Source organism: Balearica regulorum, chromosome 6, assembly GCF_011004875.1.
Source record: "Balearica regulorum gibbericeps isolate bBalReg1 chromosome 6, bBalReg1.pri, whole genome shotgun sequence".
Lineage (NCBI taxonomy): Eukaryota > Metazoa > Chordata > Aves > Gruiformes > Gruidae > Balearica > Balearica regulorum.
Genome location: NC_046189.1, coordinates 36,959,924 through 36,987,155, shown reverse-complemented (window position 1 = coordinate 36,987,155; position 27,232 = coordinate 36,959,924). Strand labels below are relative to the sequence as shown.

At 39.1% G+C, this 27,232-nt stretch overlaps 1 protein-coding gene across 4 annotated transcripts in view; it reads left to right on the top strand.

The window, feature by feature from the left end:
- Positions 1-27,232, top strand: part of LOC104639011 (von Willebrand factor D and EGF domain-containing protein) — a 186,380-nt gene that overhangs the window by 122,339 nt on the left and 36,809 nt on the right. For 3 of the 4 annotated variants that reach the window (XR_012836185.1, XM_075757244.1, XM_075757245.1), the window contains exons 20-23: positions 1,250-1,414; positions 16,255-17,142; positions 25,374-25,469; positions 26,255-26,350. Coding sequence is in view for 3 of the 4 variants with exons in the window: in XM_075757244.1 (XP_075613359.1) it covers positions 1,250-1,414; positions 16,255-17,142; positions 25,374-25,469; positions 26,255-26,350 (1,245 nt within the window). In the remaining variant the exon portion in view is untranslated. Of the gene's footprint in view, positions 1-1,249; positions 1,415-16,254; positions 17,143-25,373; positions 25,470-26,254; positions 26,351-27,232 lie in introns of those variants that run through there. The other variant, XM_075757246.1, reaches the window with a different exon arrangement.

Genomic DNA, 27,232 nt, shown 5'->3' with positions numbered 1-27,232 from the left:
ATTTTACATGGGAAGAGAGCCGTTACAGCAATAGCAATCAGAGTGGTCAGGCTTAACTAGAAATCTCATTGCTTCTGAGGCAGAACAAAATCACTCCAAATCTTAGTGATCAATGGAAAGCAAGATGATAAGAATGACAGCTTATGCCAACTTGCCATCGCCAAGTGCTGCGGACATTTTATTTCAGCGTTTGACAGGCAGCCACTGAATTAAGACTGAGATTTGAGCACAAGCAAAGATCGACCCTTGAAGTATGAACCTGATTGTGGCAGCCGCTTTTCCCAGACACGGAAAAGCTGCTTAAGTTGGCCCAGTTTTAAAGGGTATTGCATTTTTAGTTGATTTTTCTAGCCAAAGCGGGGAGCAGAAGAATTGAGACTGGACATGTCTGTTGTGTGGGGTCATATGTGAAAGAAAAATTTTTTTTTTTCTCACCTTCTTTTGTAAATCTGTAGCAGGCCAGCCAACACCTAACCAGAACACGCCTCTTATGGGTAGGTATCCATCATAATGCTGTAGGCAAGGGGCAAGAATAATGCTGAAAATACTTGAGAATCGAGATGGAGACCTCACTGGAGGCAATTAAAAAAGATCTACAACCATCATTAAGATTTTATTCATCATCTGTTCTCTGTCTTGACACTATTAAATACTTCCCAGGCAGTTCATATACACTTGCTATTCAGTGACATCATAAGTGATAAAATATTATATACTACCAGAGTGTTAAATTTTGCACGCAGTTCTACAATAATTAGTCTCCTGTCATATAATATTTGACACATTAAGGATGATTTCTAGATCAGAAACATATGTGCTTGACTGTATTTTTAAAGGTAGGGTATATGTGCTCTAAGGTTTGATGATTACCTTCCAATTATGAAAGACCAAAAGGATGTTGAATCACCCAGTTTCTCATCCAGTTAATCTTTCAGTTATGCTGAAAATTACAGTTTCTATATTATCCATGATAAATGCCAAACAACTTTGAGTAATAAACTTGAAAACATATAATTAGAGGACTAATAAATCTTGCTTTAATGAGAAACAGCTGTTCTGTTACACTTTGCCTACAGGACATTCTCATGTTTGGCTCAAGTTTGGGGAACATTCTGCATTAATTAGACTTTAAAAGAATAAAAGCAGTTACAAAGCTTTAGCTGGGCTCAGGCAGTCACTGCTTAATTTTATATATGTGTTTGATTTGAGAAATAAAAAATAAACACGCTTGAACTCCCTTCTTTTTCAGGCCACGCAGCACCACTGTCACATATTACTACCTGCGCCAACAGGCCATGTTTTCCCGGGGTGTTATGTTTTGATCGGAAACCCCCTTACATTGGATACGTCTGCGGCCGATGCCCAGTAGGGTTTTTTGGAAATGGTCGAATCTGTGCCAAAGTCCCCAGACCAGGTACTTTCTAATTTTTAGAATTTTAAAAAGGTTTTGCATACAGAGGCTGTAAGAAAATAAGAACTAGCATGGCATTACAGTACAATGTACTTTAGAATCGAACACGGAAGCCTTTTTGCTTTTGCTCTTACCTGACGAGCAGCTAGCAGGTCTGATTTCAGGAATACTTGGCTCTATGAGTCAAAATTCAATAGATGAGCCACCTCATTTGCCACTAGGGAGAATTCTTCACAACAGGACTTACTAGATGGTACGAATCACCACATCTGTATTTCTGCCACAGCGCTGGCACAGGATTTCAAAACACGTTTCCTCCTCAGTAAGATCAGAACATGAGACACGCCAGTATCACTCTGCTTTCCTTCTTTCCTAATTCTTTTGCTGCAAGACATCTGTTCTTCAAGGTGACCTGTGACGACGATGATAAACAAAGTGTCATGCAAGAAAAACTATACCAACAACTAAAGACAACAGATAATTAAAGCATTTCAATAGTATCGTTCATAGCCTGAGCAATAATCTTCCTTAGAGAGCTCTGAAACTCACCTGGTCCCATTAATCTCTGAGGACTGATCATTAGAAGAGGTCTTCTGCTATGATAAAAGCTGGGTCCTGACCTCAGGCAGAAAGTGGCAATAGCATAGCAACCACTCATCAGTCATCCGGTCCTGCTCTCAATGAAATTCCCATAATTCACTGTATGGTCCTCTAGGGACAGTCTGGATGGTCGTCCCCTTTTTACTGCACAGAGTGATTTGCCAAGAGAACTCATGTTTATTCCCTAATAACACTAGTTACTAGGTCAGATTCCTTGGTTTTCTTCTAAATCTTTTTCTTAAGTATTCAAGACAGACTGGCTTGAAACCTGTCAAATTTTTCCCCAACCTCCTATATTTGACAAACCCACCTTCACTTGCCATTCTGTATCCAAATCGATGTCTGTTACCTTGGTGTTATATTTTAATGCACACTATCAAAGCGGAAGCAATTTTACTACTTAGCATAGGTATCAACCCATCTCTTTGAACTATAAATTGATTTTAGCCAGTTCTCTGAACCTAAAAGTCACAAAAATAAACCCAACATTTTTCTTTCTCTAGCAATGAGTATGTACAAAGCATTATTTAGTCTGTCAGAGTCACTAAGTCAGCTATTGACTCTTCTATAACTTGGTGAAGCTGTAAAAGCAGATGAGCCAAAAAAAAAAAAAAATTAAAAAAAATCATTGTACATATAAATAAAGTAACATTTCTGTTACTGCCCAAAGCTGCACCTCGTCGTTAATGGGATAATGGGATATACGTTATACACCCCAAAGGTCATTTAAATGCTGTTGAATAGAACAGATAGTTTCCAGCTGTAGGTATTGGTACAGTAAATCAGACACACATCATGCTTATGTAGTAGTAGTAATGTAATAGACATTAACCAATAAATTTGTGAATGTTCTAAAAAGGGAAGTGTAGACAGTAGTTGCCATTTACTGAGATTCATACCTGTCATATGCAACTCCAGGCAAGATTTAAGAAATATCCCAAGTATCAGGATCTGGAACGAATACATACTTGTTTCAAAAGCGAGCTGAATACCAGAGGCTGGGGGTTTGTTTTTCTTTTTGCCTCTCAAATACGCAAACTGAGTCCGGGACTTCATGCTGCAAATGTGGCCATCCAACCAGCTTGAGCACTTTGGGGAGGAAATGAAGAGGAATTATTTTTTGTTCCATCAGAACCTTATATTCACTCATGTGAATTATATCACAATATAAACGATGAGAATCTTGTGCCTCAAGGTTAAACGAGAGTAGTCATTTGTTTTAATATTTAGAAATGAAAGCAATTGCTGCAGCTGTACGAGTGTCCTAATTTATGACCAAAATGATCGGTTTAACTTTCTTTCCCATGCGCTTTGCTAGCCCAAGCAGAAGTATTGTATAGCATTGATGATTAAAAGATATCAGACAAAAAAGAATGAACTTTCAACTAAATTTATGTATAGTCATGGATTATGATTATTGTGAAATCCTCCCTGTTAGAATAATAGCTTCTCGCCCATGTAACTTACGCTATCAGTCTTCAAATGAAACAGAACAAATCCTCTTCAGCTTGCTACAGTGCTTGTGAAGGTACTGAGATTATGTGCCACCTCTTTCCAACTCTAGTAATTTTAATCTAAAAATACTCTCGCTAATCCCTATTTTGTACTTTTATTGGCTGCTTTTCACATGAAGTTATGCTCAATTGTTGTGATTTAAGGATTAAGGGATAAGTACTTTTTCATACAGAAAACGCAAAAATTACCCAACTGCCTTTGTAGACTACCGAGGAGAAAAAAATATGCCAGGAGAAAATTGAAATCCTAAACCAGTGTTTGATGAGCTGCACCCAAAAGCCCTTCAATTTTGATATATAATCAACAAAGTACCATTTCCTCAGCATTGATATGTGATAGGTATTAATCTTTTTATGTACTTGACTTACTGCAAACTGTGTCACTCCACAAATAAGTTTCTGAGCTATATTTACCTGCTCTGCCGACAATGCAGGGCCTCATTCTGTTCTCACTTATGTGTTTTACCTGGCTTATATCAGTAGTTTGTACCAGTTTAAATCAACCAACCAGACCTCGTTGCAATTGTTCTTGAAATGCGTCAGATTAGTCTTAAGGAAAAACATCACCAGTGTCAAAGCCAGTATGGAGTTTCATATATAAAGGGAAATAATTATTTTTTAAAATACATTCTTGTATCAGAAACAAAAAAGTATTTCTCTCCCTTCAAAATCCATAAAACAGGTATCCTACATTCTTTAAAAAATTTACTAGCAGGATCAAAAGTCCCTTAATTTTGCTGGCATTGCAATAAAGGGGAAAGTCTACGGAATTTAAATCTGTCCAGGCTTCCCTGGGCACATTTCACATTTGTATAAAATATCTGTTACCTTTTTGCTAGAAGAGGCAGATCTATTAAATCAAACCATGCAGTATCATAGGTCATGTTCTTGGCACAAAGAAAATGAATATATCCTAATGGGGGATGCTGGCGATGTTACTGCAGGTTGCAATATTAGTTCTCGTCAGACACTACCGGTATTTCTCTAGCCTGGTTTCATCACTCACAGTCACAGAGATACCCATCTGTTTGCACTTTCTTTAGCAGGTTAGAGAGGTTGGTGTCATCACAAAAGATTTATTTTTTTCCTATTAGTAAATCAGCAATTTTACTGGACAAAGCGTTGCCACATCCATCACCGATAAAAGATTGTTTGTTCAGAGCCAGCTCGTTCTGCCTCTCCTGGTTTAGGGGCCCGAAGATCAAGGCAGAGGATTATTTTATGATCTCTGTAATCGAATTCTGCTTTTCCATTCTGAACACCACCGCTAGCTCTCCTGCCATAGCAGTTAATTTGCAGTATTGTGGACATTTGGCACTTGATATACTTTTGTATGTGCCAGCTATTTGTTATGTTTACATACTCTGTGCTTTACACTGTTACAGTATCTGCACTGTGCTTCTGAAGCTATCTTGATTTTACAACAGAGAGACCTCTGTGACCTTCTCATTTGCACCACTGTCAGATCAGCATCAAGGATTTAAGAGGAGAATAAAATGTTTTGAATGAAAAGAATGTGTGTGTTTAAACACATAGCGCTCAGTCTAACACCAGAGGAACATATTAATCTTAAATTTTGCATTCTTAACTTTTAACTTTGAAATCACTGCTCTCATTATTAGCATTCATTTGATCACTGTCAATGAAAAAGAAATAACTCCAGTAAGAACTTTGGTCACCAACCCAAGGTTTCATCTCTGGAGCTAGCTAACTGCAGGAGCAGGGACCTTTTACTGCCCAGAACCAACCAAATGATTTTGCTTCAAGAGATGACTGAAGAACACAATAGACTCCTTTCATTTCGTATCTATCTGATGAATTTGCATTAAGAAGATCAAGGCCCAGATTCCAGTCCCGCTTACACCAGTGTAAATCATAAGTGATTCCATTAAATGGATAGCATTACCCTAATGGAGTGAGCCGAGCACTATTCCTGGAAGACACTTCCTAAAACCTGTTAAGGTAGGCACATCACACACAGAACTTTTAAATGCAAAATCTATATGTACCGATGGGTGTAGATAAAATGCACACACTTTTCAGCATTCAGAGGGTGCTTCACAGTGAGTAACTAACCAGTCTTGACATGGTTTATGCAATGGATTACAAGGCTTACTTGAACACAGGAATATTTTGATGCTGCAGTCACTAGCCATGAAGTTGTCTGAGATCCTTGCAAAGAAGGCGTACCAGAAATACTAAATAAACAGTAAATAATACTCTGATTTGCTTCTGTGTGGTAATAGCTCTCAGCTATTCTCGTGGGCTCCAAAACCGGGAAGCGTTGTATCGCAATGCTGTGGCTTTCAGCTCCTAACTCTGACTCAGGTCATTGAAATGCTGTCCACAATTCATCTTTGGAATTGGTGGTAGAAGTTTGTGATCCCTTTCCTAAACTAAATTTCGGTGTTTCCAGTTTGTGTATTTCAGGACAAAATTACATTTTTTTCAGACTGACCACTTATGATGTAATGATGTCTCCTTCAAGGGGTACGTGATGAAATGGCAACTGAAGTGGGGTTAGAAATGCCACACAAAGACATCCCATATGCATTTGGACTCATGAAAGACAGAGTTTTGCAAATGGTATACCGGTAATCTTCGCACGAGGCCAGGATCAGCCTGGCATTTGGGACATAAGCTGTGACCCTTACCTGCCCTCTGAGTGTGTAATTGCCACTGAAAATCCACTCCCCTGCTTGTCAAGATAGAAAGGGAATCTGAGAGTCTTTCTGACGGTTTTCTCCTCGTTAGGGATAGCTAATAAAATATTAAGTATTTTCAGAAAAATATCAACAGAGGCCTGTACGGTATATGCTATGACCCAAACATAACAACTAAAGTAGGCACAGTGGGAAGAATATGTTTAGATAATTTAAAAGATAAACGGTTTCCAGCTTCACTGATCCATATACTCTGTCAATCCACAATTCGTTAAGTGCTTCCAATCCAGATGATGTATTTAGGAAATGATGTAGCTCAGCAATAGAAGACCAATGAAGCCCAAGCCATAAAACCACTAGGGAAGAGGACTCAGCTATATGCCATGAATAATATTTACATTCAATCAGAACATCAAATACAGATTACGTTTCTCTCCTACCAAGAATGTGCCACCTTTTGCTTAAGCAATCACTGTGCCATCATGACTTTTAAGTGATAATAACAACTCAGTCTCCAACAAATAATCTATGGAGGATACAGGCCCTGTAGTTTTTTACATTGACAGAACAGAGAGCAAGATTATCTCCTCTTAAAATTTCCAAGCTCATTTAATCATCTAGCTATAATAGTGCACAGCTTTTAAAGCGAGCTAACCCTGTTTCCACAAATGTGATAAGATTGCTGTTTTGTTAAAGGCACTTAGAAGCCCTTTAAAACTGTAAGTATCTTATACTGGACCAATATCTGGGCCCCATTAAAGCAACACAAGAGTTTTGCCACTAACTGCAAAACCAAAGCAGGAGCCGAAGAAAAAGGATTCATAAGCAATGCAAAGCACAGCCCAGTACAGGGGTAAAAATAGTTGTGAAACGCACAGACTCTTCATCGCTCAGGACAAATTTAGGACTAGTTCCTTAACATCCTGCTGTTGTTGATGAACAGGTACCTGCAGATGTCGTGGCACCCATTTTACTGAACTTACTTGCAGAATCAGGTGATAGTCATTGTCAATCCATGTGAATTTTGCCCCCAAAATTACATGCCACATGTGTAGAGCTAGTTAATTTCCAAAGGGACAGAGCAACAGCCCATAGCTAACACTATGGATCCTCTGGGATGCAGGAGAGAATGATCTTTCATGCTGATCATTTATTAGATTAAGAATTTCATAGAACCATAGAATAGCCCAGGTTGAAGGCACCTTGAAAGACCATCTAGTCCAACCTTTGATTTCTCAAAGATAATTTGTCTCATATATTAAGAAAAAATACAAAATACTTTTGGTTTTTTTCAAATTTCTATAGGACATAATGGGGCAGAACCCCACACTGGAGAGCATCACCAGAGCTCCCTGGTCTCTAAGTGGTATAACAGCTAATAAATCTTTTATATTACTGAAAAATAACGGTTGTCACTAAGAGTTTCTCCATGATAACACATGTTGCTTATGGTATTTATAGAATATTGTCTTTAAAATCTCAGATTTGAATCAAAATATTGGTTCATGAAATTTTAAATCCTTCTTAATCTAATGTAATACCTCACAGAAGGGCTTAATCCTTAAGCCTTCTTCCTCCCTTCTCTCCCAAATGCCTCTTGTTAGTTCGTAACTTCCACTTTACATTTGTTTGAATGCAAAAAAGGAGACCTGTTATCTTCTTCACATCTATTTATATCACAGTGTTGAATGCCTAAGTGGGGGTTGGCTTGCCTCAAAATTCTTGCTCCATCAAAACCAATAATTTCCCTAATACTTTCTCAGAGCCTAAGAGAGGAAAAGATTAAGCACAACACTGTTGCTAGCTGAAGTGCCACTATCAAATGTCTCTACTTGCTCATCCCAATACTCTTTCAAAGAGGAAAAAAACAAATGTTATAAAGTCTTATGACATGACTGTCCCCAGCATGCTACCATAGTCTTCAAAGGGCAGAAGTAAGTTTTGTCATGAGTTGTTGACACCTACGCTAGCAGTGAGCTATAGCTAAATAACCATACATCAGGAAGTGTTGCATTAACAGCATAGGTTGTTTAGATGGAAGATAAGCTTCCAATTCTGCACTAATGCTGCTAAGCTCGGGTTTAGGGTTGCCGACTCCTCTTCTAAACTGTAACCTGAATTCAATGCACATTGCTCGTGCGCTTTATCCACAGCTAAATGGACACAGCGCTTATCATTGCTTACCTGCTGGAAACAGAGAAAACAAACCATTGGGTTAAACTAGACAAAAATTAGCAGAACTAAGAACTTTTCTGACATGCCATCTGAAAACTTGCTATCCAAATTCCTTGCTTTTTGTTTTCTGTATTAGAAAGAAACTATAGATAGTTGTCAACCTAATCAGTTGAAATTGTGGAGAATTCCATAAAACCATGATTTCACTGAGAGTATTTATATGTGCTTATATGGTTTTAAAATAGATTCATTACTGGTCTCCAGGAAGGCATAGTTCAGATTGTTTCTTGGCTTTCATATGTAAAGTAATTCATTTTTATGTGTTTACAGCCCAAAACAACATAATTATAGTTTTAGATCATTTACATCTTGAATCGAATAAAAGCAGAATTTCAGTAAAATATTCAAATTTAAGCTATTTTTTTCTTTGAAGAAATATTATGGATTTTCTTTTGAAGAAATGTTATGAACTTTCTTTATAATCTATTATTACAGTTCTAAAGGATTCTACATAGATGTTTCAGAGAATTAGACGGGGATGCTTCAGAGAGGATCTGTCTTGATTTAGCCTATTTTGTATATATCTATCAACCTGTTCAAGCCATGAGAAAGTCTGAAGGCCCATGAGGAATCATCAGATAAGAACTCAGTTTTTATTAATTTTTCCATCTCTTGCAGCATGGAGAAGAAGTAAAGTATACTGCAAGCTCCTGAATAGAAAATATAATTTAGTTTTACAAACTCTATCTTAATACTGTCTTTGTAGCTGCTGAAATAATGCAGTTATAGGCTCAAATAACTGGAGAAGGTAGAGCACAAAGAGAAGAGGTAAAAGTTCAGACCTGAAAGATGGACAAAGCATAATGAAAGAAAGGACAATAAAAGAGTTACGAGGGAGTTAAGTGGATGGTCCGTGGTGTTTTGAAACTCAACCATACTTCTCCTTAGCTTCCTGTTTTTGTTAGCTGGGTATTGAGAGTAAAGCACGGGAAGAGCACTTCTAAAAACTGCAGCAGAGAATGGGTTAGACCTAAGGAATGTAAAGAGCACAGAAAGAGATCTAGTAACAAAGGAGCAAGAGGAGCAAGTCTCCTGTGCAAGGGGTTAGAGCACATCAAACATGCTGAGTTTTTCCCACCTCTAGGAGAGAAATTTTTAAATAAATTGTGAAATAAACCGGAATGTAGGAGAAGTGTTTGAGAAAACATTGTGTGTTTGTAAAACCATAGCTGGTTTATAAATCTCCATATACAATTAAAAAAAAAAAAAAAAAAAAAAAAGAAAAGATACTGATAAAGAAAAATATTGATAAAAGGGAAAAAAAAAATCCTTGTTTGGGAGTGTGCTCATATCTTTGCAATCAGTAATTCTTACACCATTGTTAAAAACACTATCTCTTGTGACCTTGACGTTAAAATTTCTATTGAAAACTTACAGAAACCATCATAAAAGTTAAAAAAAAAAAAAACCCCAAACCAAAAAAACAACGAACACAACAAAGGCCCATTTTTCTGTACAGCTATCATTGTGGTCATTGCCTTCTTGCACCGTTCTTGCACTTTGCCTCCATATGATGCCCTGTTCCAAGAATTGTACTAACCAAAAGCTGATGGATACCTCCTTGGAAAGCAGATACACGCGTTATGTGGAAGTGCCATGTATTAGAATAAGTTTCATATTTGGAACTGTTTTGTTACTTTCAGACTTGAGTGTCATTCTTGAAATCCATCTTATGGCCTGATACTACTAGTATCTACTCAGGACACCTAAAAAGGAGGTGATCATTTAAAGCGTATGGAGAAATCTGGCTTAAATGAATATACACTAAGGCAGTATTATTGTCCCAACTCTTGAAGTTTTTTGGTTTGGTGGGTTGTTTGTTTTTTTTTTTTTTCTCTTAATCCCTAAATTATAATGCTTTCTATTGAAAAAGATTTATGCATAGAAAAATATTTCACACAGGGAAAGGGCTACACCTAAGCAAAATCTTTCTGAGGCATTGTTTTGGTATTTGTTGAGTATGAAAGGGATTATCTTTAATGTTATGTATTCCTTGACATATATTAGATATGTCTGAAAATGTTCTGACATGTAGCTGGTAATATCATCTCTATGTTCCCAATTGTTTGCTGCCTGATCAAGCACCTCAGAACACCCATTTTGTTTAAATACATCAGTTAATGAATTGAGATGTCAATTATGTTGCTCTGAAAACCTAGAAGCAAAAGAACTAAGCATTGATGCAAACAAATACAAAAGGCCTTTAAAGTGCCATGAGCAAACACACTATCTCTTCCTGAGATAATATTTTCTCATATACTCACAAGGGATTTCAGCATCCCAGAACTGGAAAAGGACGTCCTTGATGACAGAGTCTTGACCCCATTCCATTTGTGGGACTTATTTACTCTGAATACAGGGAGATTCATAACAAATTTAGCAGGTAAGCTGGCTGAAGATCCCAGGTTTTCTCCTCCACGATAAGCATTGTGTTAGAGCAGAATGATTTTGTATTTCATACACACAAAACAAATTTGCTTTGCAAATTATGAATGATGTTACAGAATTGTCTATGTGCAGCTGCAGCCACATTTGACAAACAAAAGAGTCTGAAGCAGAGGAATAGTTATAATCAGAAGTGGCTGAGTGATGCAGACTCCATAGAATATTCCCTATGGCTCATGATTTTGGTAGGTGGAGGGGAAGAAAATTGCTCACCAGGTAGTAACACAATCTCATTTTCTATCAGGGTCAGGGACAGAGAACTGGATGTTCACCTTTTAATTTCATCGTTAAAGCAACAAGTGAGTAAATTTACCCATCACAGAAGCGGTGGTTTGAGAGCACAGATATTACTCCGACTGAATGTGCCTGTAGAGCTGGACACAGAGTCGTGCGACTGCTTCTCTCAGGTGCTGACCTGTCTGGCTGTAAGGCACGCTAGGTCCACCGCCGTCCCACTCTGTTAGCCCACCACAAACTACATAGCGCAGCTGGTTCATCCTGTCTGCTATGTACGGCTGCTGGCTCGCACGCACCTCCACATCTTTTTTCTGATTTGCGAATTCCGGATCTGGGCACCTCTTATATAAAAGTTATTACTCATATCCTCTATCTCCACATTTTTCACAGTGGGGATTAACTTTTGCCCATGCCTACTTCCAGTGTGTTGTGTGTTCCTAAACTGGATTATAATGCATTTGGTTTTTTTCAATTTTTGACACAAAAAGTAGGTAAAGGATCATGAGCTCTAAATTTAAGCTCTTATCTAAGTTTATATGAATAACCCAATCTCAATGAGTTTTTAAAATGCTTTTATTTCTACAAAAATACACCTGGAAGTACATCCTTTGTAAAACTTGAGAAGTCAAAGCTGTACCTCGCTTAAAGGAGCTGAGGAATTTATTCTGGGGGTTACTGCTCATAATTGTACGAGAAGGGACGTCGGTAACTGGGGAGTTCAACCAGCATCTGAGTGTGGGGAACTTCTGGATGCTTAAGGGAAGGAAGGGATAATCAAAGCTATATTTCTGAATATTTGGGAGAGGGAAGACATTAGGGTATGCTTGGATGGCTAAAGAGAAGATTTAGGAATTAAACACACTCTGACTAGAGAAGAAAGTTATGCCAGAATTTAATCAAATAAAACAGCAGATTAAGAATTGATGGAAAACCAGAATTTCCCTCGAGCTTCCTATTGACAGCTGGTCTGTTTTCCCTTTCTTACCTAGTAAATACAGAAAAAATATTAATGTGGAAAAGGAGAGAGAGAAATGGGATGATCCCTAATATTCTGCTAACAAGACTTCTTAGACCAGTGTAATTTTTCTATTCTCTCTTGACATTTTAAATAAGATTTATGCGCTGGTAGATATTTCAAAATTTAAATGATGACCCACATAGTGTAATATGTCAAAAGAGCATTTCTCTGTCGACATTCTTCTGAATGAGAAATGTGCTACACAGCATGTACTACTAAATGTTAATAGCTCTAAAACTACACAAATTGTAAATTTATTGAATTGTGTTAATAATGAGATGAATTCTTAAAATATTCACAGAATTCTGAGGCAGTTGTAACCTGATCAGAATTAAAGGTGCCCATAATAGTCTGAACTGACAGGCAGAAGAGACCACAGCCAGATGGATCTTGCTAAGGAGAAGGAGCCAGTCTCCACCTGAAGAGTAGACTGATTTGTGGTATTTTATTAGATTGAAGGAGAGAGCAGCACTGGAGATTACACGGCGATGCGTATAGTGTCTCCCTCGTGATTACATGAAAAAGTTACATTTACATTTAAAAAACGTAACCCAGAACTTAGGTTTCTAACTCTAACAGATGCAAAGAGAAGCATGGCAATGAAAAGGTAATGCCTGGTTATGTCTACAAGGAGCTTAAGCAAGTGTGTGGGGCATCATCTGCTAGTTGTAGGTCAGGATGGGGCTGTCTCCACGGCACATGGCTTGGGAAGAAAGGTGTGGATGCGTGTAAGTTTAAGACCAGCAAAGATTTGGGTGAACAGCGCAGAGGAGTATGGTAACCAACCTGGTCCACCCTGTCCAAGGCAGAGTATGACATGTGTGCTGCTTCTCTGGGAACAGAAATGGCTGTGGCCAGAAGGGGATGTGACTTCTCTGAATCAAGTCTGAATGCAGCCTGTTTCTGAAAGCTTGTGAATCGGGGGCGGGGAGGGGGAGAGCCAGAAACTCAGAAGAGAGAAAATATATTAAATTTCTTTTCTATGCTTCCGTGTTGATATCTCACCCTGGGTTTAAGAAACTGTCAAGCGTCTGCTCTGTTTGTGAACTGCTGTTTTGTCACCAGCTTATACAGTCATTTTATTGTCTTCAGGATGAACATGATCCTCTTCAACTACAGATATCTAGTAGTTCAGTATAAAGTGCAATTCAGGTGAGAGAAGAAATCAGAATTTGCTGTGCCTTAACAACGTCACGATGGCATTGGCAAGCATGACCCAGAGGCTGGTTATGACGGTTCTGATTTACGAGCTTAGTGCAAGCAGCACAAAATACCTCAAACACTGGGCGAACCGAAGGCTGGGGGGGCGGTTCTCATGTAGGGGAATTCCTGCACTGTATAGACAGAAAGTGTCCTGGTGTTGGGTTGGATGAGGGATGTTAAACTTCTTTCCCTGAAATCTGGCCTCTGTCACCTTTGTTCTAATCTTCCCAAATAGGGGGACAACAGAGGAATCTATCTTCTCAGGGCCTGATCCATCCCGGCATTACACTGCGCTTGCAGTGGTCTAACTCCATCGATTCGAATGGAGCTCCTGCCATGCACAGCTGGAGCAAAGCAGCAGGTTCTCGGTCTCTTATCTACCTCTGTGAAAAATAAGCTCAATCGTTCCGCTGCTGCACATTTCCCTGTTAGTATAGGCAGAAATAGTGACAGGTAGTGAAAATGTATTTTTGTACCGTCATATAACCTTGAGCACTTTGCCTTGTCATTTTTTTGTTATTTTCATCCAGTCCAATATGTAATCACACAGTGGCATCACAGAGAAAACCAGATTCACGCAATCACACTTCTGCATTGATAATGGGTTATACATTTGAAGATATTGATCGACTGCAAGGAAAATAAATTGAAGTAATACAGGATTTGAAAAAGCTGCTGACTACAGACAACTGAGTCTGCAATCTTTTGGTATACTTCTTTGTTTTAGTTTATTTAGATATCTGGAATACTGCAGAAAGAAATTTTCAGGTATTCCAGAAAAAATAAGTCATATTCTAATCCTAACTAAAATGCACATTATCACTATAAGTAAAAATCTGAAATAATGAAAACTGAGAGGACACTCTAGTTGCCACACTTGAATGATGCCAACATCTTATGAAGTTGAGTGGCCTCTACAGAGTGGATGAGGGACCTTGATTATTATATATCATATTGAACAACCAGCCTAAATGTATCACTATTCTTTATTGCTAGTATTATTTGACATGTAAAAAATGCATTATCATAGGTACATTCCAACAGTATGCTCCCCCTTACAGGGAAGGCTGAAGCTTATTTGCAGGATGGGTATATCACCTATATCATCTGACAAAGAAATAAACAAGTTCCCTTTCTCAGGTAGTCAGTCTGAATCCCTTACTAGTTTACTAAAATTTAGTTAGGAGGAAAACCCATTTAATTATGACACAGTGGAAGGAGCTCAAAGCTATAATCAGGGCTCATTTTGGAAATTTGTCAGAGAGGTCATTGCCATGCCTGTTGACTACTGGTCCCCGAATCAAATTTTCTAAAGGCAGTAATGATCATCTATTACTGATAACTTTCTATGGGGATATTTCTTTCATCTTCCTCTCATTCATTTTTAAAAATCCTTTGACTTCTCCTATCCTCTCATGCTCTTTTTGCTGATGTCCTCCCTGCTTCACCACCTCTTTTCTTCTATTCTGTGTTCCTCATCATTCATCAGCCTTACTTTGGACAGTAAAATCCATCTATTTACCTTCTCGTCTACTAAATACCATGTGTTTACCTACTGATGTCCATAGCTTGATCCAGTACCATTGCAAAACTCCAAACCATTACGCTTGAGGGCAATAAAAGCTCATCAGCCACCAGTAAAATGACACTGTTTATCAGCCAAATAAATGGAACTTTGGATGCCAGGATTTGCTTTGACCTAGTCAATGCTCTAACTTTCATTTTGACCTTTGCCAAACATCTTAATCTCTTTCCTCGCTAACTATGGCTGATTTCTACATCAATAGGAGTTTTAGGCAAGTGATTAATATTTATATTTAAAGGAAGAGGTACATCCTGCATGGGGTTAACCCTAGAACCAAGTGAGGTTTTTTGTTCAGGATCCAATATATTCCATTTCCTATGGAGTGAGTATGCCAGAACCGGTTAAAAATAGCTTCTTCCATTCATTAGAGTCAGCAGATGGCCATTAATCTTCCTGAAAGTATTGATTCAAACTACTCGTCTCCACTTTCAAGGCCCTTCACAGACTACCCTCTCCCCATCTATCATCCCTCCTTACACAACTGAAAAGGTGGCTGGCTTTGTAACGAGTGGGTGACAGTTACAAACCAGCAGTCTCTCTTACATGCTGCCCCTCACGTCTGGAGGGAGCTGCTCACAGCATTAACAAAGCTTTTCCATTTGTCTCTTTTAAATGCTTCCCTAAAACTTTCCTTTGCCATAAGGACTACAAAAGCATTACATAGTCATACACTGGTGTGATGGGGCTAGAGTCTCTCTAGGACATGATCTTGCCAAAGACCATCGTACCATTGTTTATTTCTCCATCTCCAATATCTATCTGTCCCAAACTGCAATGTCTCATCTTACTCCTAGACTGCAAGAGCTTGAATGCAAAGTCTCTGCGTTATGTACCGTCTAGCAGAATATCTCCCAGCACACTATTGCAATGCAGACAGTTAATAAGAAACAAATATTAGCTCAGGTGGTCAAGAACTGTAGGGTGCACCACAGAAAGGGGCACTGTACCAAAACTTCATGGACCTGTGTAAGCCAAAATCAGTAAATCAGCATGGCAAGTGGTTTTGCCCCGCTGCAATTTAACCCCTGTAAGCCCGGTGCTGCACCTCAGAGAATAGTGCCTGACCTTCACTGACACTTACTACCTTACGCTCAATGTTAAGCCAGCATAAATATATTTCATCTAGTTCATGAACTGCCACCCGGTGAGTTTTGGTATTGCAGTTCCCTGTGCATCCAGTGCTGGTGTGACCCATAGCAGCCACCACATTGTCATTTCTATGCCAGCCAGCATAAACATGCCTTTAGCATAAATGATGGATTAACTCTTTTACTTCTAGAATTGGTGTTCTGCTGTTTGTTCATCATCAAATCTGGCTAATAGATATCTTCCTTCTGCCCTAGTTTCAAGATTTTCTCAAAGCCATGTGGATTTTGCTGGAAGAAATATTGAAGATGCTAGAGGCTCTCACCAGGAAGGGTTTTTAAACACATCAAGGAACATACATTCCCTTCTTTCCCAAACCCAAATTCCACGACAAGAAACTACCTATTTTTTGGAAAGAAACACTGCAGTCATTAACACTCCATCCCTTACAATGAAAAGTAAGACTTCCCAAACTCAGACATCATTAAAAAAACCTGATATGGAGTCCACAACACCTGAGAAACAATCTTTTCTTGAAAAAAGAAGTGATACACACGCTTTCCTTCTGTATGAGGAGCCAGACCTCAGAGCTGCAACTGTCAGTGTGACAACCCATACCCCTCTCCATTTTAAACAATACAAACCAGCTACAACCCCCACCTTTCCTTCTCATCGCAACACAAATGCAAGTTCATTCTTTGCAAGGCCACATGCTGTTCAGCAAACTCGTTCCAAGTACAGCTATTCTCCCAGGAAATGGCCCGGTCGAGTCACAGTCTTGAAGACTAAACCATCCCAAGATTTCCCAATGGAGCAGCAGAGAGCATCTCCTTTGGCAACACGCCTCACCTCCCCTTTCCATTTAATAGGTTCTTCCCTTGATGCAGCTCTCCGGAGTGGTGGCGTCCCAGCAGGGTCTGCTTCCCAAGCAAGGCTTCCAACACAGACCACAGTGGCCAGAAGGATGTACAACACGGCGATGGATCGTGTGGAACTGCCAAAAAACAGCGGTGGGACGCATCAGAAAGTTGTTTGCGCTAATATGCCGTGCTTTACTGGTGTGCAGTGCGAGCCGGCTGAAGATGGAGGATTTAAATGTGGGCCTTGTCCCGCTGGATACAGTGGTGATGGAATTACATGTGAAGGTAAGGAGGAAATCCCTCTTTCAAATTATTTTCAAACTTCAAATCTAGTAACTCTCTAAAGTAAAAATTATTTTTTTATTATAAATTTGGAGATTTTTCTAGCTGGGATCATTCTGGTTTTCAAAGACAATTATATTTCAAAACAATAGACAAACATTCTATAACTTTGACAAAGCTCTTTCTGCTTACAAAAATGACATATTTATTTGATAATATCTAATCTATTGAAACCAGGGACAGATTGCAATCTTGCTTACCCTTGCTTAAGGCCAGATGCATTCTACTGAAGTCATTACATTTGAAAACATATAAAACTTCTGTGGGAAAGAGTAAAATTAACTCCATTTCTCTATACCACACATATTCTAGGAAAAAATAATTGTTCTACTACCTTAAAAATTACTCTTAAATATCTATCTAATATCTTAAATACAAAACTGAATTTGTCATCTGAAATGTGTAGCAGCAGAAGGGTTTTCACAATATATTGAGTTATTTATTAGACAGCTTAGAATACCTTCATAAAACAATAGTATTATGCACATTGTTGAAACAATGAATTCCCTGACTTAGCTATCACTAATTACACCTTTTGTTGAAATCCCTCTGATAAGTTGATATCTTAATTGGCCTTTCACTACACAAAGCAAAAGTATTTGCACCATCTATTTCCTTCTTCGCATATGGTTTCTCGTGCTCTGAGCACAGAGCAGACCAGCGTAGGGGGCTCTCAGCCGTGATGCACCGCAGAGGACCTTGCAGGGATTCCTCGCTGTAAGCAAGGCTTCATGGGGGTGTAAAGCCCCCAGCAAGACTGCAACCCTCTGAGCTCAGAGCAGTCCTGGACATGTATTACAAAATGCATAAGAAAAGGTTACTATAATCTTGGGTGCTATAATTTTTGCTTGTTTGCACATTTCTGAAATGCCCCTTCTAAAAGACTTAAGGTTACCTGGCATGAAAGACTCTGTCCATGACCTCTGTTTTATACCTGGAGCTGGAAAAGTAACAAGTAGCTCCTAGTACCAGGAAGCCCAAAGCCAGTTTGACCGCAGAATAGCCTCCCCTCAAAGACCAGGCCAATGTACATATGAATATTTATGAACATGGGCATATGGCTGCTTTGTGTATAAGTATATTTAGCATGCCCATCAGTATAGTCCTTAAAACATAAATCTACCTCGGCCTTTTACTGTCTCGCAAGATGAGATGTTTCCTTCAATTACTGGTATTACTGAAAATCTCTCTGGAGAGTCCTTAGGATGAAATACTTTATTACCAACATCATCCTCTGTCTTGGGGCTTGATGACACGATACACAAACATCCTTTATTTGTCTCGTGTCACTGATCGTGTCACCTGACTCAGTAATAAGCTTGTCGGCTCCCTGCTTCTGCTTCACCCCGAGCCCCTCGGTGCACCTGCGAGCACCTTCCTGGAGCGTGGCCAGGAGTGTGAAGAGCACCCATTGTACCTCCAGCCGTTGATGTCTCTTCCCATGTCAGATGCATCTGATTCACCATGACAGATGGAGCTGAAAGATGAGGATAATTCCTTGGATTAAGGCCTGTCGTAACCTCAGCTATCAGCGCCTTACAATGCCTCCACGATTGTACCAACTTCCCTTAAAACAGTAGCACCCTCTAAGAGCAAGAGGCAGCGAAACTGAACAAGTGATCAAAGCTTAGTGAGACCAGCATTTGCGAAATAGTCGGGCTTCGATGTAACATCCGTGGCAAGTGAGCAAAAATGTCGACAGACTCAGACACTGTTGGCAGTTGTCACCATCCTATTTGATATCGGAATTCACCAAGATAAAAGAAACAGCTCATCGGTAGCAAGTTTTAATACCTGTGGAGCTTGAGGGGATGTGGCCTTTGTTTAATAAGAGTGTCTGAAAATACTCTAAGATAATATTTTGCCAAGTGATACTTATCTTGTGAGAGAATGTAATTTATTTTTTTTTCCAGTTGTGCAGGTTCAAAATCAGGCTTGGAGGATTGGTAGGAAAAAAATACCTGCATCCCCAAAATTAATTCCTCTTCTGAAGTAAATCATACCACATTTTATATCTGTAATATTCTTATTCCTTTGGACAAGCCCCTCAGTCTCCCTGTTGTGATTTAGTTGGAAGTCCTCTTCCTCTTCTCTAGCTTCCTGCTTCAGGAATCAGAGGCTCACAGGAGTCCAGGCTGGAAGAGACCTTTGAGGATGGATCACCAGGTCTAACCTCCTACCTTCTTTTGAAAGAACGTAGCTAGATGTCAGTGTGTTTGGCTTATATTCAGGCATCTAAACTGAGATATGTTCAGATGCTCTTAGCAATTTCCATTTAGATCACTCCCTTCACCATCACCAACTTTGTCATCTGTCTGTAAAAAGTAGGGCCTTGCTTTTGCCCATCTTGCTTTGACGCAATAAGCATTGCAGATTCTTATTTCTCTTACATCTGGCAGCAGGTACTTACTCTGCAGATGAGGTAAGATGAAGTAGTTCCTCAAGGCTCTCTGCATCGCTCCCATGCCCCTTGCTATAGCTGGCCAGGTTCTCAGCTTGTAGAGCTCTTTCACCTTCCTGCACAAAGGCAGTATCACCATTTATTGGTGGCCTAAAGTTAAGACCAGTCTGCTAAACAGGCAAGGCCTTGAAAAACTTCATTTCAGAAGTTGTTGGAGATAGCCTTTTGGAGATAGTCAGCATCACCTACACAGTAATAAAAAATAAGCAGGGGAGATAAGGCCTACCATAGTCTACTGGATTCTCCCGCACATTCTCTTGCAGTAGATGCTCGCTGGCATTTATGGAGTAAACTTAGCCAAGAGTTCCTCTGGTGATGAGGGAGGTTACTAAATACCTAATTTCCGCTCTGAGTGCCCTTTTCAAGGATATATACCATAAACCCAATGCACTACTATGGTATACTGCTAGCAGCTTTACGGGACAGCACCTATCACCTGCCAAAGTGCACTGCAGAAGTGTCATAACACTTACAGAGCTGTAGAGGTTTCAGCTCAGTATGCCAACTGAATAAAAACCTACTACTTTAATAATGCATAACTAATCCAAACAGGATTGTTTTCAGAATGTTTCTGATATTTTGTCTAGTGCATTACACGTGGCACATGTAACGCAGCCCTTTGTAACATTTGAGGCTAATGCTCTGAAATATTCGTTAGTGTTGTTCATCACCTTAAAGCTATTACTCGTGGTTCTGCCTTTGTTCTGCACTCTACAATGGGAACACAGGCCTGAACTTTCAAAGGTGCTGCATCCACTGGACAAGGAAATAAATGCTGTTTTTTCCCTGGGCTCGGTTTATTCACCAGGGTCTGTGCATATGGCACTGTCTGAGAGCAGCTGTTGTACTTCTTGAGCTCCTTGGGGTGCCCTAAGGTGGAACACGTCCTTTCCATTTGGTAACAGGGTTGAAGTTAACAAAAAATTCTGCTCTGGGCATTGTTGTTGTGCTTCTTTCTGAGAGATCTAGACCTGAATAATGAAGAAAGACAAGAATTTAAGCCAAATTTCTGGTCATCCTTGGTTTTATTTCTCTATCTCCAAGTTCATTCGATAGGGAAAGTCTGGATACTAAATCTGTATCATTAAAAAGTCAAAGACTCATTCCCGTAGAATATAGACAGTTATTTAAAGCTATTTGGGGTTAGGTGATAGTTAAGGTCTAGTATCTTTCTAGTTTTATAGTAGTCAAGTTCCTCAGAATTCCTATGGAAGATAAAGTCATGTAAATTTAGAAACATTTTCTTAAAAATGTTAAGTCAGTAAAACTCTGGGATATTTTATAGGCTTTGCACAGTATTTTCTAAGGGAAAGGGAAATCCAGAATGGTAGCAGTCATGCTTTGTGCTCAGAGCTAAAAACACACCATTGCCTTGACATTACAAAACCACCATTTGAACCAAGTAATTTTCAAAATATCAGGAAAGATGGAATAGTTGGGAAAATATTACAACCTCAGGATGAACAGCTGGATGAAATGAGATGGAAAAAATCAGGTAGCTGACATTCATCTGTTCTGACATTTTTACACCCAAACAGCTCTACCATATCAGACCAAAAGTCCTTCCCCTATCTCCAAGAGCTACCAACAGCAGATGTCTGGCAGTACATGGGAACGATATAGGGGTACTGTCCAGAATACTCTCTCAGCAAGTTATGGATGATGTGCTTCCAAAAGCCAAGGTGATTCCTGTGAACAGTACCCTGTTCAACCTTTCCAGGCCACCTTGGATTTTGCACTTTTCTCTCCTACCCCCCCAAGGTCTTTCCCAAAGACCTAATCTATTCACTTGTTCTTTATATGAAAGTTCTATAAATTTGGTTATCCCTGTCACCTTTTTCTGCATCTTTTCCACGTTTACGATATCTTTTTCTGAGCTGGGGGATCAGACCTGAACACCATATTTAAAATGCAGCTCACCATGGGGACAGACCATAATAACGTCTGGCATTTTGTGCTCTGCTCATTTCTTAACAATTCCTAACATTTTATTTGCTTTTTTTTGACTGCAGATGAGCACTCAGCTGCAATTTCACAAAACAAAATCCGTTAGCACAACCTAACCAGAACTGTTGTCTGTGTTTGTATTCCCAATTTATTCAGTTAATTTTCTGTTTGCTATGACCGGTATTTATTTCATAACTGTTATCTGGACTGCTGGACTATTCAAATATGCATATGAGCTATTTTAATTGCACTAATGCATGCTTTAACCTTATGTTCTATTATTTCCTTTATTTGTGTATCTTACATGCAAAAGAAAGGCTTCAATCCATATCTGTTCAAAAGGAAATCCAATACACTGGCTAGCCTGCAACATAACTTTCCTTTCCTTTTTTCCCTCCCTTGTGCCGCACGTATTCAAACTTCATCTGTGCACTTAGGAAATTAGGTTAAAACATCTTTGAAAGAAAATAAATAATGTACGATGAGTATATGAAACAAGGTAGACTACACTCCTTCCAATGAGTTTCCAAATTTTTAAATGGAACTGCAGGTAATGTTCTTGCACCTCTGAGCCTTGCTTTAATGGTGCGTGCTCGGGACCTCGCATGCCGGACGGCACAGGGAGTTTACTCGCTGTTGAGATGTTAAGCAATAATTCTGTCCTGGAAGCCATTTGCTGATTAGGCTATCAAAAACAGAGGAAACAACACAGCATCTGGTATTCCTGAGTACCCCCAAAGTTATCGTAGAGAATCTTATAAAAAGTGCATGATCTCATTTTAGTGGGAAAAAGTAGTTTGGGGATATTTCCCAAAAAGCCCTTTCACAGAAAATAATAATGGACTTGTCCATTTTCACCTCCAGATTTTAAATTATAAACATAAACATACATACATTTGACAGCAAGAGTGACCATTTACAGCAATGTTTTCTTCTTTACTGTTATTTCATACCATCCAAAACCGCTTAGTATAAAAACACTGCAACACCTTCGTACAACTCTGCAAATGTTTATGGAAAAAATATTCATTCCAGAAGATGAAAGACAGAAGTTTTGGAAAATAATTTGACACAAACAGTATATTTCTATTATGGAGGGAAATGTCTTTTAGGTGACTATTATTCTTGCTCTCACACTGCAGCTAGTGTTCAGTTTTTATCTTTTGCTATTCATCAGTAACAGAATAGTTTTAAACATTTTACTATTAAATGTCACCATAACAGCTAAATGTTTTAATATCCAAAAGACCGTGTTCTTTTCTGACAGTTCAGATGCATCTCAAAATGTGTAAAGGCCAGATGGAAAGTACTCTATTCAAATGGACACATTCGCTTTAAGTGCTACATACAAAACGCTGAAATAAAGCATAATATGTTTGAATGTCACCGTGCTTGCCATAGCACTTGGGCACCTGGAGGCTTTATGCAACCGTCGTCCTACAGGAAAGGAGGTTGCGTTTCACGTACTTCAAAAAGAGCAGTACATTTTCCCCAGGTTTTGTGTTTCCCTGTCTCCATGCAGAGATTATTAACTGGTTCTACCTCCTGTTAATTTCTAGCTGCAGAGGAACTCCTCTGTAAGCCAGTCCTGCGCTTACCCAAGCCCAGAAGAATGCAGATGTTTCAGATGCAACGGGTGGGTCGGCACCCTCCTTTCAAAGCCCCAACGCCTGTCATTGACTCCAGTGACTCTAGCACAAGCCCCCGAACGCGAGTGGTGGCTTGTATAGTACTGCAATTTTAAAGGAATAACAAATTTCTTTGAAAATGGCTTCAATTTCTTTCCCTTTCTTCCACTTTCCATTTCATCACGGACTGCTACCTGCTGTTCGCCCTAATAGCATGAGACCCCGAGCTGCCTGAGCCTCTGACCTGCTCCAACAGCTGCTGCCGGTGGCTGAATTAGAACTTTGGGAAAGTTTAACACTAACTGCTTAAATGGGTCTAAATCAAATCTATTTAGTTGTCCAGACAATGTCGATTTTTTTTAATTCTTCTTTTTCTCCCAGATGTACACTTCAAATTTCAGCTAAACACATGCTGAATTGCAAATGTCTAAACCTTATAGCCCATCAAATCAAAACTAAATTTACCTTAATGACATTCTCAGCATGTATAGTATGGATCTAAACTGTACCTAGTGAGTTCTCTGTTCTCAGGCATGCCAAATCCTAAAGTTATTTTCATGCAGCATTGAAAATTTCACAGATAAAACCGCATGGTTACAGGAAATGTAAATACTGAAGTACTTGAAGAGCAAATCTAATACCAATGTGTTTCTTTAATGTTATTTGTGTCAAAATTTATTTAAAGGTACCTTCTTGGAGTTTGTCTTTTTAACTGCAATTAGAAAATATGTGGTGGCTTTCATAACTTTTTTGGATGGCAAAGTTGATATGCAATGGCTTTATCTGAAGGGTTGGTGATATCACAAGAGGTGAGGAGGCCTTCAATGCATGAGCTTTTGTTTGGTGCCACAAGTATTTGTCCTTCATTTAGCTTTCCAATTGCACAGTCCATTTTCCATTTTTAAGAACAAAATGTGGTACATTCATTTTTTCCCCTTGTAACAATACTTAAAATGAAAGATGCTTTGTTTTAGATCTCTTTAGCTTCATTTTGCATTTTCCTTGGAATAACCTTGCTTAGCTTCATATCCATTATAAAAGACAAATCTCTGCCAGTAAAGTGTGCCAAAGTACAACATTTTTCTCTGCGTTCACTTCCCAAGCACAAGGAAAGATATTCTTCATTCTGTTATGTGAGGTGTTGGGTTGTGGGTTTTTTTTTCCAAAGGCATAAGTGAGAGCCAGCTGACACACATGCCTCTGTTCCTGCACATAGCACTTCTTAGAGCAAGTGTCAGTGGTCATCTTCTACCTTCAGTGGTCATCTACCTTCAGTGGTCATCTTCTACCTTCAGTGGTCATCTTCTACCTTCAGTGGTCTTCTCTCCTCCTCTCCTGTGTTTGGCATACAAAACTATCTCTTATTAGAGGGCTACAAATAGTAGTGGTGATGACATCAGATGTCCGATATCTACCTCAGATGTTAGATTTAAGAGGCTAAACCTTCCAGGCTCCCTGCACAATAAAGCCATTAGGCTCGTAATGATCAACGTTTAAAAAAAAAAGTGCCTTCAGCAAATAGCCTGTTTCAGGAGCTGCGGTACGTTCCAGCTTTATGCACTACACCTGCTCATCTTCTGTCTTCCACAGAATGACATTGCCTATTGCAGTATGTCAAGAAATCATTCTCTAACTTGCTGCTTTGTCTGCAGACCTCACTACTTATTAAACATTTAAATTGTTGCTTAAATGTTTGTCATTTTGCTGACAAATTCCCATACAGCTCTTTTCTGTACAGAAGAAACCCTTCGTCTCTGCTTTTGTGTAACTTCTGACACCTGTTAAGGTTTACTGGACATCTGCAAGGCAAATTTGTAGAGAGGGATGGGCAAAGTCATCAGTATTATGAACTACATTTGTTTTTGACTTCAAAAATACATACGTAAAAATGTGCATGCTCGAAAGTTAAACAACATGATTATGTTAGAATCATTCCCTTGCAGACATTATATAGCTACTCACTAGTTGGTGCTGTATTACTAATGTGATACTTTTATCCTGCAGTGTGTTCCTCAGTAGCCAAACTACTTGTTGTATTAATAAAATGGTATGTGAATAGTAGTAACAAGTGTCGTGCTCATGACCACACAGAATGTAATATTGGAACTGTGGTTTTTTCCTCATGTTTTATTTTGCAGGACAGTGTGATCCACCATGTGAGCACGGAGGAACCTGTGTTTCTCAAAACGCTTGTTCTTGTGTTTATGGATTTGTTGGTCCTCGATGTGAAACAAGTATGTATGAATTCATTCAGGATTTTCTCTTCATTACATGTTTGAATTTGCAGAAAATTATGAGACACAAAAAGCTTTTTCTTATTTTTCTATATTTCCCCTTAAAATGATGATTGAATACAGCAAGGAAATCAAAGTATAATATATCAAAATAATATACAATAACTATTCCAGAGCATATATTTACCAGCAGTGTAGTTGTATTACGTAAAAATATGCACATCTATACCAACATTTTCTGCATAAAAGTGCTTCTGGAAAAACAAACAAACAAGCAAAAACTTCCATGTTATTTATAGTAACATTTATAAAATTCAAGGTTGTGTGAGTGAACGCAGTAATACTCATTTTGAGAACACAAAAAGACAACCATACCTATTAGGACTCATGTTATTGTGCAATACAAGTCACAAAAGAGGTGCAATGTATTGAACATCTGGGAAGAATATCAGCCTTCAAACCCTTCTATATTAGCTGACTGGCGAAACATATGCAGTTTCATTATTGCAGTCCTGCTTATTTAAATATCAGGTTGCCCTTGACAGGAATAGAATTTTATCTCTGAACCAGGGTAGCTGGAATACTTAAAAAGCAAAGAATTTAGATGCAAGACTTCTGATGGAAAGAACGGGCAGAGGAGAGAAGGAAAACCAAGGAAAGGGATGGATTCATCCCTCGGTTTACCTCTTGGACTAATACCATTGGTTATTTGCTGTAATAGAGCAGCTTTAGGACCTGCATGAGTGTTACTGATAAGAGATTTTGATCCTTTGTGTATTTTCCAGTGGTGTGTAACAGACACTGCCATAACGGTGGGGTCTGTGTGTCACCAGATGAGTGCAAATGCAGACGCGGATGGAGCAGCCCTTCTTGCGAAACAGGTAAGTGGTTAGAAATGACCGATCTCTCCTCTTTTGCTGACTGAAATCTATGTGATTCCTGCAATTCAGCTGTCAGACTGGGAGTTACTTAAAGAATTAAAGCATAAGAACAGGAGACCTAGTAAAGGGCAAAACCTTGGAAGGGTTTGAGTTTATGTAAGTATTCATAAGTTAGGTGTTTACCTGAACCTCAGGGTCACATAGAGGAAACCCACAAACAAAACCTTTTTGCAGCTTTTTAAGCTTGTGCGCTTCTGGAATTTATTCTTAGCATGCACAAAACCAAAGATATAGCTATTCACCATTTCAGAAGTTACAACCTTACTAGGCAGCTTCTGCAAATGAGAATGATTCTCACCGGGGCTTTGGAGACATCTGGATTTTACAGCCTCAGCTGCCATGGACGTAACCTCACTCTTTGTTGATCTTGTTCACGGAGAGCTCAAAGAATGAGTCCTGCCCCACACCCGCTGTGGCAGAGATGAGGACAATGCAACCGTCTGCACTGCTCATGGTTGTGCAACTTCCAGTTCTCATTGCTTTTAACCCTACACTTTTCTCTCAAGGTACGGTGGTGGGGCAGAAAGAAGAAGGGTTTGGCTGCTGCTGATTTTTAATGGTATACCGTCAAATCGGAACTTAATATTACAGTTGATGGCGATGGCAATAGGAGGCCAGTTTAAGTTAGGATGAGAACATAAGCAAGAAAACGTGACTTCTGCTGCTAAGTTAGCAGCTCCATATGCACTTCTACTGCTGCCTAGTCTAAGGAAGAAAAGTGAACCCAGCAGGGTAAGCTGTCAGAAACTGAGACTGGCTACAAAGGTTTTTGTGGCCCAGTTCCCAGATTCAGTTTGGCCATTCCAGAAGATGGCTTGTGTC